The 15,988-nt window shown below is 43.2% G+C and overlaps 1 protein-coding gene across 3 annotated transcripts in view; it reads left to right on the forward strand.

Moving 5' to 3' along the window:
• The window catches only part of GABRA1 (gamma-aminobutyric acid type A receptor subunit alpha1), a 281,789-nt gene that overhangs the window by 121,738 nt on the left and 144,063 nt on the right, over positions 1–15,988 (forward strand). For all 3 annotated transcript variants that reach the window (XM_068272974.1, XM_068272975.1, XM_068272972.1), the window contains exon 3: positions 10,210–10,319. In XM_068272974.1, coding sequence (XP_068129075.1) covers positions 10,210–10,319 — 110 coding nt within the window. The remainder of the gene's footprint in view (positions 1–10,209; positions 10,320–15,988) is intronic.

Below are 15,988 nucleotides of genomic sequence, written 5' to 3' on the forward strand. Positions count from 1 at the left end.
CATTATAGTTTTAAAATAATTTGTTCTACTGTTGATAAAACCCACACATTTTATTTGCCCATTTGTCCTGGTTATTAGTTACATTGTTTAAAATATTTCCCTAGTACAATGTATGGTGACAATATTTTATTTGGAAATAAAGGAGTATTTTTGTACAAGCCCATATTTGCAAAAATAACAGTGATATACCATCATGACATACTGTACATATTAGTTCACTCCCTAAAGTGACTATTTATGTATTTTTTTTACATTTCATTTTTTTGTATGTATATATATATATATATATATATATATATATATATATATCCAAAAAATGAAATGTAAAAAATATACATAAATAGTCACTTTAGGGAATGACTTTTTCTAATATGTACAGTATGTCATGATGGTATATATATATATATATATATATATATATATATATATATATGTATATATATATATATAGTATATATATATATATATATATATATATATATATATATATATATATATATATATATATATATATATATATATATATATATATATATATATATATACACAAATGTATATGTATATATACATAAATGTTTTATTTGGGTAACTATGGGAGAGTGGGGGAGGTAAGGGGTTAACCTTCATGGTATATGTGCATATTTTTATTTAAAATATATATGTAGGTTTAATTTTACTATTAGGCCCCAAGACAAAGCTCGTAGTGGGCAGGCACAACTCGTAGGTGGATGGGGTCACATCCTTCTCTGAGTTTGAACGCTTCCATCAGCTGATCGGCTGTATAGATACTTGATTCCCCACATGGCTACTGCTCCCTGTCATCGATTTCTGGCTGGGTTAAGTGGTGAGTTGTAGAAAGCAGGCAGGTTTGGATGACTGGAAGAGGCTGCAGCCGTGAATGGTCTAATAGACTAGTCACCGGATTGATGAGATATCAGCTGGGATATATTGGATATCCACCTGCCTGAAAGCCACCTTTAGTGAGCATAGAGTTGGTTCCTTACTGCTGATTGAAGCTATTTACCATCAAGCGCACCCTGACCCTATCTGTCTCCCCACTCTGAAGACATGCTGGAGTGTGGTGGTCCCGTTATCAGTGTGGGCGAGGCATGACTGGTGTGTGCTGGATTATGTGAGTGGAGTGCTCTGCAAGTTTCTTTTATGTGTTTTTATGGTGAAGTTAACTTTATGCTGTTCGTATTTACATTGATTAAATATTTACAGTGGTGTGAAAAACTATTTGCCCCCTTCCTGATTTCTTAATCTTTTGCATGTTTGTCACACTTAAATGTTTCTGCTCATCAAAAACCGTTAACTATTAGTCAAAGATAACATAATTGAACACAAAATGCAGTTTTAAATGATGGTTTTTATTATTTAGTGAGGAAAAAAAACTCAAAACCTACATGGCCCTGTGTGAAAAAGTGATTGCCCCCTGAACCTAATAACTAGTTGGGCTACCCTTAGCAGCAATAACTGCAATCAAGCGTTTGCGATAACTTGCAACAAGTCTTTTACAGCGCTCTGGAGGAATTTTGGCCCACTCATCTTTGCAGAATTGTTGTAATTCAGCTTTATTTGAGGGTTTTCTAGCATGAACTGCATTTTTAAGGTCATGCCACAACATCTCAATAGGATTCAGGTCAGGGCTTTAACTGGGCCACTCCAAAGTCTTCATTTTGTTTTTCTTCAGCCATTCAGAGGTGGATTTGCTGGTGTCTTTTGGGTCATTGTCCTGCTGCAGCACCCAAGATCGCTTCAGCTTGAGTTGACGAACAGATGGCCGGACATTCTCCTTCAGGATTTTTTGGTAGACAGTAGAATTCATGGTTCCATCTATCACAGCAAGCCTTCCAGGTCCTGAAGCAACAAAACAACCCCAGACCATCACACTACCACCACCATATTTTACTGTTGGTATGATGTTCTTTTGCTGAAATGCTGTGTTACTTCTACGACAGATTTAACAGGACACGCACCTCCCAAAAAGTTCAACTTTTGTCTCGGCGGTCCACAAGGTGTTTTCCCACAAGTCTTGGCAATCATTGAGATGTTTTTTTAGCAAAATTGAGACGAGCCTTAATGTTCTTTTTGCTTAAAAGTGGTTTGCGCCTTGGATATCTGCCATACAGGCCGTTTTTGCCCAGTCTCTTTCTTATGGTGGAGTTGTGAACACTGACCTTAATTGAGGCAAGTGAGTCCTGCAGTTCTTTAGATGTTGTCCTGGGGTCTTTTGTGGCCTCTCGGATGAGTTTTCTCTGCGCTCTTGGGGTAATTTTGGTCGGCCAGCCACTCCTGGAAAGGTTCATCACTGTTCCATGTTTTTGCCATTTGTGGATAATGGATCTCACTGTGGTTCGCTGGAGTCCCAAAGCTTTTGAAATGGCTTTATAACCTTTACCAGGCTGATAGATCTCAATTACAGTACTTTAGTTCTCATTTGTTCCTGAATTTCTTTGGATCTTGGCATGATGTCTAGCTTTTGAGGTGCTTTTGGTCTACTTTGGTCTACTGTCAGATAGCTCCTATTTAAGTGATTTCTTGATTGAAACAGGTGTGGCAGTAATCAGGCCTGGGGGTGACTACAAAAATTGAACTCAGGTGTGATAAACCAAAGTTAAGTTATTTTTTAACAAGGGGGGCAATCACTTTTTCACAGAGGGCCATGTAGGTTTTGAGTTTTTTTTTCCTCACTAAATAATAAAAACCATCATTTAAAACTGCATTTTGTGTTCAATTATGTTATCTTTGACTAATAGTACACAGTTTTTGATGAGCAGAAACATTTAAGTGTGACAAACATGCAAAAGAATAAGAAATCAGGAAGGGGGCAAATAGTTTTTCACACCACTGTATATACATTTGGTATCCCCTCAGCAGTTGCATTACATTTGTATTTTTAATTTTATTATTTATCCACAAAATGTCCCCCATTTTATCTTCCTGTGCATACTGTAAGTTAGTACGCTATCAGGAAGTAACACGTGTATGTATTACTTTCATTCACCATGGCAGCTCATTCATGCCAATGGTTAATGATCACGGGCACTTATTTCAGTGAATGGGAACTGTGTTCTGTGTACTAACGGGCAGCAATGAGAACACCCGCGGAAGCGAGCGTGGTAGCGTGAAGCAGTGGTAGACGAATATCTACATCCCTGGGGCTTCAGATGAAGTCCTACGGGACATTGATATACTGCACAAGATGCAGTAACTAGTTAAGCTGGCTGTAACTGGCACAAACATAGGTAAATAATCATATTATGGATCGGTGTATTCATATTGTGTTAAATGTAAGCCAAGAATCTGGTGGGCCCAATCAATCCTGAACAATAACATTATTACTTGTCGAATGCCATGATTTTTTCCCCCAGGCCTACAATTACAAGTGGTTTCGGTATTAGGAGCAGCTTTAAACCAACAATGGTGTGCATTGATTAAAAACAATCTTTACTTTTAAGTCTTAGCAAAATGCACCACCCAAGCCTAATTGGTGGTGGAAAAAACAAAATATAGATCATTTCATTGTGATAAACAGTAATTAAGTTATTGACAAATGGGAGGTGAAAATTGTTTGGATGCATAAGGTGAAAAAACAAAGACAGAAGTGGTTAATCAGACGCTATTTCTCTGCTTAACTTGATCTCTGTACTGGGGGCACTAATTATCTAATTTAATGTTTCAATTTGTGTAATAGGTACAGTGTGATCCAACACTCTGGATTAAGTTTGATCCTGCTTTTTTCCAAATACAACCATTCTGTTTTCCCTGCAGCTCAGAAACTCACATAAAAACTGTGGTCTGTAAATGGAGTTCCTACAAAGAAGCAACCATATACTGACACGAATCATGATCCAGACATACTACTGCCTTCTACGTGTCCAGTTTCATTTACATTGGACATATGGGAGTTAGAAAGCTGTCCTTTAATCTTTGATCAGAGCACTGGTCACCAAGGAATAAATTCGATAGCCCTTTTAAAATGTATAAGGCGCCAGGCGCCAACATATTCCATGGTGCTGTGCCAGAGTAGTAAACAAACATAGGTACATAATAATAAGGACAATGGTATACACCAATAGCCAAAATACAGAATAGGTACAAAATACAGAATTGGTAATTACAGTTACAAAAGTAGCATGATGAATACAATGTATACACATTCCAAGACACAAAAGGGTGAGGGGGCCCTGCCCTTGCAAGCTTAAAATCTAAAAGAAGGGAATCAGATTTATTGACAGGAATCAGATTTTTATAATAAAAATAAAAGTGGCAAGATATTTTTAGATTGCCACTTTTTACAAATAGGACCTTTAGTATTTTTATTCATTATATATACATTTAGTACCAATTGGCTTTCAGAAATATGGAAATTTATTTTAGGATGTCCACTTTGCTTTCTAAATCCCTGCAGCTTCTGTGATCGTCATTTTCTGAATGACACTAAATATGAAAGACAGAGAAAACTCTGTGTATACCCAGGTTCCAAGCATCAAAAGAACATTGTAACCATAAGGAGCCCTGTAGAATGGATACACTAATGAGCAATGACAGCCTGGGAACTGGACCATGGAATTCTCCCAGAATCCGGTAGTCCACTTACTACAGTGAATCTCAATGAGATTCAGTAATGCTTTTATTGAAAGCCTTACTTGAAAGACAAAGGAGCGTTTGATTTTCAGTTTGATCTTCAGTTGTTAACGGTACAACATGCATCTGTATCATTTTTAAGGTTTGTTGTATATGTGTTTTCTTGCAAGCTGAAACAATTTTCCTTCTGAAAAAGAGAGCTTCTTAATGAAAAAGATTAAGAAGTTTTGAAGACTCTTCTCCGTAGCTTGCAGAATTCATGCATTTCTTTATACATTTTGTCATACTGAGCAAGTCCGGTAACTAGAGTGACTTTAGACATAATAGTTCACACACTGGGAGGTATGGAAAAGTTGGCATACATGTATTTTTTGATCAAAACTAAAGTTTGCCTTGAGGACCGTGGCCTTACACCTCCCTTGTGACCAGGTTATTTTTTTGTACAATTTAGGCCATTGCAGCTTTAAGCCTCACTGCAGGGCCATACAACTCAGCACACAAGTGATTACCCCCCCCCCCCTTTTCTGCCCACCAACAGAGCTTTCTGTTGGTGTGCTCTGATCCCTGCCAGCATGTTTGTTTGTTTGTTGGTTTTTATCATCTGCTGCCAATAAATTGGTTTTATGGCAACACGAGCATTGGTGCCCGCCTTCTCCAATTTTTCCTTGTTGATGTAAAGTTATGCTATGGCGGTTGCACAGTGTATGTGAGCCTATGGAAGCCTCTTAAATATATTTGCTGCTGGGCATTTACAAGGCTGAAGTGCTAGTCATTCCTTCTTTTTGTGGAAAATGCTTGTTTGTTTGTTTATTTATTTGTTATTTATTTTATAATACATTTTACTATTTTTTATTATGTTAACATCCTGTCCTCCTTCCTTCCCCCTGCCAGCCAATCACAATGGTCGGATGTCTTAGGCATCAGCCTAGAACAGAGGATCGCTTCCGTGTCACACGACCTTCCCCAGTACAGTGCTGCCTTAGATCGCAGCGCTGTACATTGTGAATAGACGGCGGTTTCGCTGTCTAACAATCTCCTAGCAACGATCGCTGCTGGGAGACTGATGGCGCAGTTCCGTCATTCAAGCGGAGATGCCCGCACAATCTCCTGCAAAACCCTGCCACAGGACTTGACGCCATTTGGCGTTAGGCGGTCCTGGGGTTGCCGCCGCTTTCATGCCAGTTTGCGTGACGGGGTTGTTAGGTAGTTAAAATAGAAGGTATTTGTGATTTTTCAGATTGGAGTGAGCATATGCTGTCTCCCACAATGCATCACTGCTGAATATAAAAATGATCCCTTGTTGTCTCTGTAAGCTAAACACACCTTCAGAACCACTGGAAAGCAATGATGTGGCAGCTTGTTAATTGTATAGAGTCGCAATAATCCAACATGCATACAGACTGTTCAGGATTGGTTGATCCTCATCAGTGCTTGGCATGGTTTAATTGAAAGACATATGGGATATTGGAGAGCAGGAACAAGTCATTTTATTTTTTATTTATAATTGTCGCTATTTTTGCTAATTCCACCATATTGTGAATGCCTGTGTTTAAATGATTTAAAAAAGAACCTAAGATGAATTTAGATATAGAAACATAAACTTTCCTAATGAGAGGGACGCCTCTGGATGAGGCTTCCCACAGTGCGTCCTTTGCTGCTGCCCAGGACCCTCCAGCTGATTGGGGCCACACTTCTTTCCTGGTACAAGCACAGGCATGCTGCAACCATGCAAGCACAGACATAGCGGGCGCAGTACCATGGCCACTCATGTATGAGTGGCTGCTGCTTACTGCGCAGGCACGGCCATGCTTGGCCACTCTTGTGTTTGAAGAAGAGCATGGTCCCGATCACATTACTAACAAGCCCTAGTGGGTAATCTTTGGAGGATCCATGAGTGGCAACAAGGCAATGGAGGACCGGAAGATGCGTGGCATGCCTCATTAAGATCCAGAGGTTCCATCTTCTTAGGTAAGTATGTGATTTTGCACCTAAGTTTCGGCTCAGGTACACTTTAAATAACTGACATTAAAGTGAACTTCCAGACTAAAAATCTACTCAGCAGCACTGAAAAGGCTTGGTGTTTCTTTAACAGGTTCACAGCATCAGAACTTTGTTTTTCACACCCAAGCCTAATTTTTAGCTGCTTAGATGCTAAGCTCCACCCCATCAAAGAAAACTGCCCAGGCATTTTTACCCTGATGCTGTGCAAAGCATGATGGGGTTCCTGATGATCTTGTTCTCATTGCCTAGCAACTGGGAGGGGTGATCAGAACACAGGACAGTTGGAACTTTGTCTCACGCCCCCTGTCACCTCCTTTCAACCAAAAAGATGGTTGGCCTCGTGAAATCTCAAACCTTTGCCTGTTTTTTTAAAACAGGGTGGGTAAGAGATTATATTACCTATCTATTTTTAATTAACATAACTAATGTAACTTAATAACAGTATGTTTGTTTAGTTTGAGGTTCCTCTTTATAGAGTTACCCTTTATCAGTTTAAAGGATAACTATTTAATGTTAGCTTGAACAATGTTTTAAGCTGACTGTCAGGCTATCTTGACTTCAGGCTGGCTTGGAGGGAGAGATTGATGAGGAATAAAATATGAGCTATGAATTGGTATAAAATGTACCTTGCTTTCTGTTATACAAAACCGCAATGCTTTTTACCATACATTTTATGCATAATTCACATAAAACTATGTTCTGTTACACACATAAAAAAAGTTATGCCTGAACTCTGGGCTATAAAATATCTGGATGGGTTTTCAGACATTCCTTTTCTGTACTAGAAGTATTTTCTTAGTTCAAAAACCACATAAAGGATGCAAAGAGAGTAAAGAAGGTGCTCTACCAACTTTCATTCTGCATTTTGTATCTAAACAGTGTATGTATTTATTTATGTATGTATGTATGTACAGTATGTATGTACAGTATGCATTAGTATTATATAAATAATAATACTAGTATTATTCATATTTCGCTTAAAGAGAACCCGAGGTGTGTTTAAAGAATGTTATCTGCATACAGAGGCTGGATCTGCCTATACAGCCCAGCCTCTGTTGCTATCCCAAACCCCACCAAGGTCCCCCTGCACTCTGCAATCCCTCATAAATCACAGCCGTGCTGTGAGGCTGTGTTTACATCTGTAGTGTCAGTCTCAGCTGCTCCTCTGCCTCCTGCATAGCTCCGATGCCTGCCCCCGTCCCTTCCCTCCAATCAGCAGGGAGGGAAGGGACGCAGGCGGGTATTGGAGTTCTGCAAGAGGCGGGGAGAGCAGCAGACTGACACTATAGAGAAAAACACAGCCAGCTCTGACAAGCTGTTTGTCAGCAGCGTGGCTGTGATTTATGAGGGATTGCAGAGTGCAGGGGGACCTTAGGGGGGTTTGGGATAGCAACAGAGGCTGGGCTGTATAGGCAGATCCAGCCTCTGTATGCAGATAATATTCTTCAAACCCACCTCGGGTTCTCTTTAAGCAATTTAAATGTTAGATTTTGTGAGAGTCACATGGGTTCGATGCCTGTAAAGTGTGTTTCAATGGTTGCATATTTGGGATGATCTTTTAAAGGATGTATCATGTTTATACAGGTAGGATTCCCCATTACACATTTAGGGGTTGATCAAAAAACAGCAACCACTATGTTATGAATTCTTTCAACTCAGAAGGGTGTGTGCATCAAGTACCAAGTGAAACCTGATACATCTAACCTTGCAAGTTTGGCCTAATTGGCTTAATCAAGAGGCACTGCTCATGCAAAGTTGTATTTGCTTTCACTTGCCAGAATATGCCGGGTTTTAGAACTAATTTCACCACAAAAGCTTGCCCTGCAGGGATTAGTTTGCGCAGCATTTAGCACTTATCCCCAATGTGGGGCAGCCACCACTGAGCCTTAACCAGCTTGGGGTGGTCCCTGCTTCGCTCCCCTTTCTTGTGGTGCTCCCAAGTCATGCTCATTTGGCAGATTGTGAATGACACACATGGATGCAATGTGCAATAAGGTAGGTACCTATCCGGTGGGAGGAGGTGCGGGCGGCTCTTCCTGGGGGGTCTTCTGCACTTCTTAGCCCCTCCCCTTCAGGGTGCAGCTACAGGGTCTCTGAGCAGTGAGTGGTCTAGGAGCTCTGTTTATGCTGCTCCTTGTTTCATGGGGGTGGAGCAGTTCTTTTCAGTGCAGGAAGATTTGGGCACAGCCGGTGCCACCATAGGTCATAATAAGAATTATGGCTATAGTGGCGCACACTGAGTAACTTCGAAGTTACTTTTAAAACACTATTATTCGGCCCTCAGCAATATCTGGAAGCTGAATTATATCATTCCCCTCTATCCATGTGGACCTGGAGGGGGAATAGTAATTAACGTCGTCATATACTTGTGCAGCAGCAGGATCAGCCATACCGGCTGTATCCTATGCCCAAGTATCCCATCGCCGATTTCATATGTATGCAATGGGGGGGGCTCCTTGTGGCGCCCCTGGATAAGTGCTAAATGCTGCATAAATGTACCCCTGCAGGGTAAAATTTTGCGGTGATATTAGTTCTAAAATCCTGCATATTCTGGCAAGCGAAAGCCAATAACAGTTTGCATGAGTTTAAAAGCACAAGAAATTGCAGCACTAAAAATCCAGACAGAATCCTACTGCCAAGAAGATTGAGACAGGAGTATGCCAGCTTTCATGTCTATTGACATATATAGCATCATTGAAACAAGTGAAATGTAACATTTGGTTAAAGTATACTAGAGCCGAAATAACCTAGAGAAACAGGGGAACAGGCATATACTGTGACCTGTCCTGATGCCTACCGCTCCCCTATTCTCCTCTCTGCCCCGCAGTCTACATAAATGCCCTTCCGGCTGTCTCTTCTGGGTCGCCGGAGTCAAGCACTACTGCGCAGGCACTGTCCGAGCTGCGCGCCTCCTACAGCATGCCCTGGCATCATGGTCATAACGTAGCGACATCATACGCATGCGCAGAGCACTGCCGGCCACAGGCGCACACTGTAGGACGCGCACAGCCCTGCCAGTGCCTGCACAGTAGTGCCCAACTCTGGCGACATGGCAGAGGCTGCCGTAGGGACATTTAGGAAGGATGCAGGGGCAGAAAGGAGAACGGGGAGAGTTGTAGACACATCAGGACAGGTCACAGTATATGCCTGCTCCCCCATTTCTCTTGGTTATTTTGGCTCTGGTATCCTTTAAATGTAAAAATGTAAAGTAAAAAAAAAGTTTTTAGAAGTTGCCCTATTATTTACATTAGTGTATCTCTAGCAGGCCTAGCACAGAACAATCAAGGCACAGTGTTGTCTGCATATCTTACAAGATGCCCATCTGCACCACTAAGCATAAATATGACTTATTTGTGACGCCAGTCACTTCCGTTCAATATGATCCTCAGTATTAAGGATTGAGTTATATGTTGATTAAAATGGGAAAAAAGCTGAGTAAGTTAGGGACCCATCTTTAGCAGTAATTACTTAGAATGACAATCTGGCTGAATAGAAGAGATTTTGTGTCTCTGAATCAGCATAAGCGAGGATAAGTAGATTTTAGAATTACTGATGGCAGGATTGTATTCAGCTCAATGCTTAATAATATATATTTTTTTCAATGTCCTGTAATTTCAGCTGTGGACAAAGCACACAGGATGAGATTAGAGACAATACCACAGTGTTCACGAGGATCCTGGATCGTCTCCTAGATGGCTATGATAACCGTTTAAGACCGGGATTGGGAGGTTGGTAATTGTTATAAACTCTGCAATTGTGCCTAATCACATAATATTTGTACTGTTATCGGGACACAGAAAAATACATATGAGCCGGAACTAAATCAGGCCTGCATATACATTAAGATCATGCATATCTGGCAATCCCAAGTTTAAAGTGGAATAAAGGTTATTTACAGCATAAAATCTACTACCACAAAAAAATTGCAGCAGAACAGCATTCAAACAGTTAGAAGCAGCACTTTTTTTCTTCAGTCGAAAGCGCCTTTCTCCTGCATGCTGTAAATGACACAGTGAAATATATTTGTGAGCTGTGTGACAGAGTAACCAAGCAGCTTAGGGTGACCCAAACTACTATGAGCTGTGTGAGAAATTAATTTTTAAGCAGGGATAGCAGGAGAGAGACCTGGGTGAATAAATAAAGTGCCCCTAGCACTAGTGGTAATGTGTACACTAATATAGAGTATTAAAATAAAAGTTGTTTCAATCGATAGTATTCCTTCAAGTAAACATTAGCAAACTGCCGAAACTGAGCTGCACTGAGCTGAGAAGCAGAAAGAGCTGAGAAGTGATCAGTAGATATATTTTAATATATAAATACAGCAGCTATGCAATAAACTGAAGTGGAAGCTTTCAGAGCAGATAAACTGTACTCTGGGAATTTGTAATTTGTAGGCAGACAATATTACAAAAGGAAATATGATAACTGTATGGCTAATAAAAAGTAGGAACACACATTTTATTGACTGTGTTGTCAGAGTTTTATCCCAATTAAATTTAACCTCAGCACAGATAAATAAATGGGAAACTAATTTAAAGTGGACCTGAACTCTTGCACAGGACATAAAGAAAACATAGATAATGCACCCTGTATGTATTTAGAGACTTTAGCCTGTGTAATTAACCCTCATCTGTGTCTAATTGCAAGTTGTAATTTGATTTCTCCCCTGTGTCACATGACTGCCATGGCAGAGATGGCAGAAAAGCTCATTTGAAGGCACAGTGTATTAACAATATGTCAGTCTGTAGAAAGGGAGAGGAGGCGGCACTAGTTGTTAACTGGCAACCTCTGTGGGGATCCGTGGTCAGAGCTAACCTGTGCCTCCAGATCACGAACAATGTACACATCCAGATTGGTAGAAAGGTAGAATCCGGGCACCAGTATACTGCAATATCCACGTTTATTTCATCCCACACAAAGACAGACACATGTGCATAGGGCTGGTCTAACAGCCGTTTCACAAGCCCACACGCTTGCTTCCTCAGAGAAAGCAAGCGTGTGGGCTTGTGAAACGGCTGTTAGACCAGCCCTATGCACATGTGTCTGTCTTTGTGTGGGATGAAATAAACGTGGATATTGCAGTATACTGGTGCCCGGATTCTACCTTTCTACCAATCTGGATGTATTAACAATATGTCTGCTTCCATGAATCAGAAAGTAGAAATAGTGCGGATTTATTTTAGTATTTGTATCAGCTGGAACAAATAAATGTTTTTTTTGTTTCAAGGTCATTATGCTGATGCGTATCTTTTAGAGCAGAGAGGAAGTTCTGAGTTCAGGTCCACTTTAAGACTGGTTCAAATGGATTGGACTTGATAGATGGATGCCTTTTTTCAACCAAACTAACTATTTAACCACTTGCCGACCACCCACAGCCGATGGGCGGCGGCAAGGGCTGGGCTCAAACGACCACAATACGCCCATCGGCGGTGGTGGCGGCGGCGGGCGTGGTTATGCGGCGATCGCATCATTCGTGACGCGATCAGCCACCGGCGACTGGCTCCGCCCCCCTCGCGCTGTAACTAGCTGAACGATTGCCGCTACAAAGTGTATAATACACTTTGTAATGTATACAAAGTGTATTATACAGGCTGCCTCCTGCCCTGGTGGTCCCAGTGTCCGAGGGGCCACCAGGGCAGGCTGCAGCCACCCTAGTCTGCACCCAAGCACACTGATCTCCTGCCCCGCCCCCTGATCGCCCACAGCACCCCTCAGACCCCCCCCCCTGCCCACCCCCCCAGACCACTGTTTGCACACAATCACCCCCCTAATCACCCATCAATCACTCCCTGTCACTATCTGTCAACGCAATTTTTTTTAAAGCCCTAAACTGCCCCTTGGGTGCTCCTGATCACCCCCAACCCCTCAGATTCTCCCCAGACCCCCCCCAGGACCCCCCCTGTGTACTGTATGCATCTATCCCCCCTGTAATAACCCACTGATCACCTGTCAATCACCCATCAATCACCCCCTGTCACTGCCACCCATCAATCAGCCCCTAACCTGCCCCTTGTGGGCAATCTGATCACCCATCCACACCATCAGATCGCCTGCAGACCCGCTGTCAGATCACCTCCCAAGTGCATTGTTTACATCTGTTCTCTCCTCTAAACACCCATGAATTACCCATCAATCACCCCCTATCACCACCTGTCACTGTTACCTATCAGATCAGACCCTAATCTGCCCCTTGCGGGCACCCAATCACCCGCCACACGCTCAGATTGCCCTCAGACCCCCCTTATCAATTCGCCAGTGCATTATTTACATCTGTTCTTCCCTGTAATAACCCACTGATCACCTGTCAATCACCTGTCAATCACCCATCAATCACCCCCTGTCACTGCCACCCATCAATCACCCCCTGTCACTGCCACCCATCAATCAGCCCCTAACCTGCCCCTTGCGGGCAATCTGATCACCCACCCACACCATCAGATCGCCTGCAGACCCGCCATCAGATCACCTCCCAATTGCATTGTTTACATCTGTTCTCTCCTCTAAACACCAACTAATCACCCATCAATCACCCCCTATCACCACCTGTCACTGTTACCCATCAGATCAGACCCTAATCTGCCCCTTGCGGGCACCCAATCACCCGCCCACATGCTCAGATTGCCCTCAGACCCCCCCTTATAAATTCACCAGTGCATTATTTACATCTGTTCTTCCCTGTAATAACCCACTGATCATCTGTCAATCACCTGTCAATCACCTGTCAATCACCCATCAATCACCCCCTGTCACTGCTACCCATCAATCAGCCCCTAACCTGCCCCTTGCGGGCAATCTGATCACCCACCCACACCATCAGATCGCCTGCAGACCTGCCGTCAGATCACCTCCCAAGTGCATTGTTTACATCTGTTCTCTCGACTAAACACCCACAAATTACCCATCAATCACTCATCAATCACCCCCTATCACCACCTGTCACTGTTACCCATCAGATCAGACCCTAATCTGCCCCTTGCCGGCACCCAATCACCCGCCTCAGATTGCCCTCAGACCCCCCCTTATCAATTCGCCAGTGCATTATTTACATCTGTTCTTCCCTGTAATAACCCACTGATCACCTGTCAATCACCTATCAATCACCCATCAATACAATATCGCTCCAATGAGGAGAAAGTACTGTGCTCCACAGCACTTAAGTACTATATATAGATCTAACAACAATGTCACCAGTTTGTATTGGGGATCCGCAGACTTCACTCGAGTACACACACTCTCCAGCAACTATCCAGTCCACAAAAGAAGTTGCGATCACAATCCTGACCTCCCAGTGGGAGGGTGTGGGCTGGTGATTGGGTGCCCTAGGGGCTGATAGGGGTCTAATCTGATGGGTAGCAGTGACAGGTGGTGACAGGAGGTGATTGAGGGGTGATTGATGGGTAATTAGTGGGTGTTTAGAGGAGAGAACAGATGTAAACAATGCACTTGGGAGGTGATCTGAGGGTGGGTCTGCAGGCAATCTGATGGTGTGGGTGATCAGATTGCCCGCAAGGGGCAGGTTAGGGGCTGATTGATGGGTGGCAGTGACAGGGGGTGATTGATGGGTGGCAGTGACAGGGGGTGATTGATGGGTGATTGATAGGTGATTGACAGGTGATCAGTGGGTTATTACAGGGAAGAACAGATGTAAATAATGCACTGGTGAATTGATAAGGTGGGGGGTCTGAGGGCAATCTGAGCATGTGGGCGGGTGATTGGGTGCCCGCAAGGGGCATATTAGGGTCTGATCTGATGGGTAACAGTGACAGGTGGTGATAGGGGGTGATTTATGGGTAATTAGTTGGTGTTTAGAGGAGAGAACAGATGTAAACAATGCACTTGGGAGGTGATCTGACGGCGGGTCTGCAGGCGATCTGATGGTGTGGGTGGGTGATCAGATTGCCTGCAAGGGGAAGGTTAGGGGCTGATTGATGGGTGGCAGTGACAGGGGGTGATTGATGGGTGATTCAGTCCACAAAAGAAGTTGCGATCACAATCCTGACCTCCCAGTGGGAGTATAGAATTTCCCTGCAAAAAAATCGGGATATAGTGCAGTATTGCCTATTATGAACCACCCCGTGATTCACTTCACAAAGTTGTGCAATAAGGGACCTCCACCCAGATACAGAGGAAAGCAAGGGGGATCTATTTCACCCCCTTTGTGAGTCTCACTCACCAGATTCTTTCTTGTGCTTTATACATATAAGCCCTCCATCCCGGGCAGCAACAGTTAAAAACCTTCAGACATAAAACGGAATTCGCATAGCATAAAAAACTTTTTAAATTTATTGCTAAAATGCATAAAAGATCTGCGTACCAGATTTCTAATCATAAGCGCTTCTCTATGTGTGCCAGCACCGCCGCAGTCGGATCAGGGGCATCTGATGAGTCAAATGACGAAACGCATAGGGCGGAGCCTAGGAGTCACGTGGGATGGAAGGAGGAAGTAATCAGAGCGGGGACTGTGGCGTGCAGCGGAGATCCGACCGCGGCGGGATAGAGGGCTTATATGTATAAAGCACAAGAAAGAATCTGGTGAGTGAGACTCACAAAGGGGGTGAAATAGATCCCCCTTGCTCTGTATCTGGGTGGAGGTCCCTTATTGCACAACTTTGTGAAGTGAATCACGGGGTGGTTCATAATAGGCAATACTGCACTATATCCCGATTTTTTTGCAGGGAAATTCTATACTCCCACTGGGAGGTCAGGATTGTGATCGCAACTTCTTTTGTGGACTGAATCACCCATCAATCACCCCCTGTCACTGCCACCCATCAATCACCCCCTGTCACTGCCACCCATCAATCAGCCCCTAACCTTTCCCTTGCAGGCAATCTGATCACCCACCCACACCATCAGATCGCCTGCAGACCCGCCGTCAGATCACCTCCCAAGTGCATTGTTTACATCTGTTCTCTCCTCTAAACACCAACTAATTACCCATCAATCACCCCCTATCACCACCTGTCACTGTTACCCATCAGATCAGACCCTAATATGCCCCTTGCGGGCACCCAATCACACGCCCACATGCTCAGATTGCCCTCAGACCCCCCACCTTATCAATTCGCCAGTGCATTATTTACATCTGTTCTTCCCTGTAATAACCCACTGATAACCTGTCAATCACCTATCAATCACCCATCAATCACCCCCTGTCACTGCCACCCATCAATCACCCCCTGTCACTGCCACCCATCAATCAGCCCCTAACCTGCCCCTTGCGGGCAATCTGATCACCCACACCATCAGATCGCCTGCAGACCCACCCTCAGATCACCTCCCAAGTGCATTGTTTACATCTGTTCTCTCCTCTAAACACCCACTAATTACCCATCAATCACCCCTCAATCACCTCCTGTCACCACCTGTCACTGCTACCAATCAGATTAGACCCCTA

The sequence above is a fragment of the Hyperolius riggenbachi genome, chromosome 3, assembly GCF_040937935.1.
Source record: "Hyperolius riggenbachi isolate aHypRig1 chromosome 3, aHypRig1.pri, whole genome shotgun sequence".
Classification (NCBI taxonomy): Eukaryota; Metazoa; Chordata; class Amphibia; order Anura; family Hyperoliidae; genus Hyperolius; species Hyperolius riggenbachi.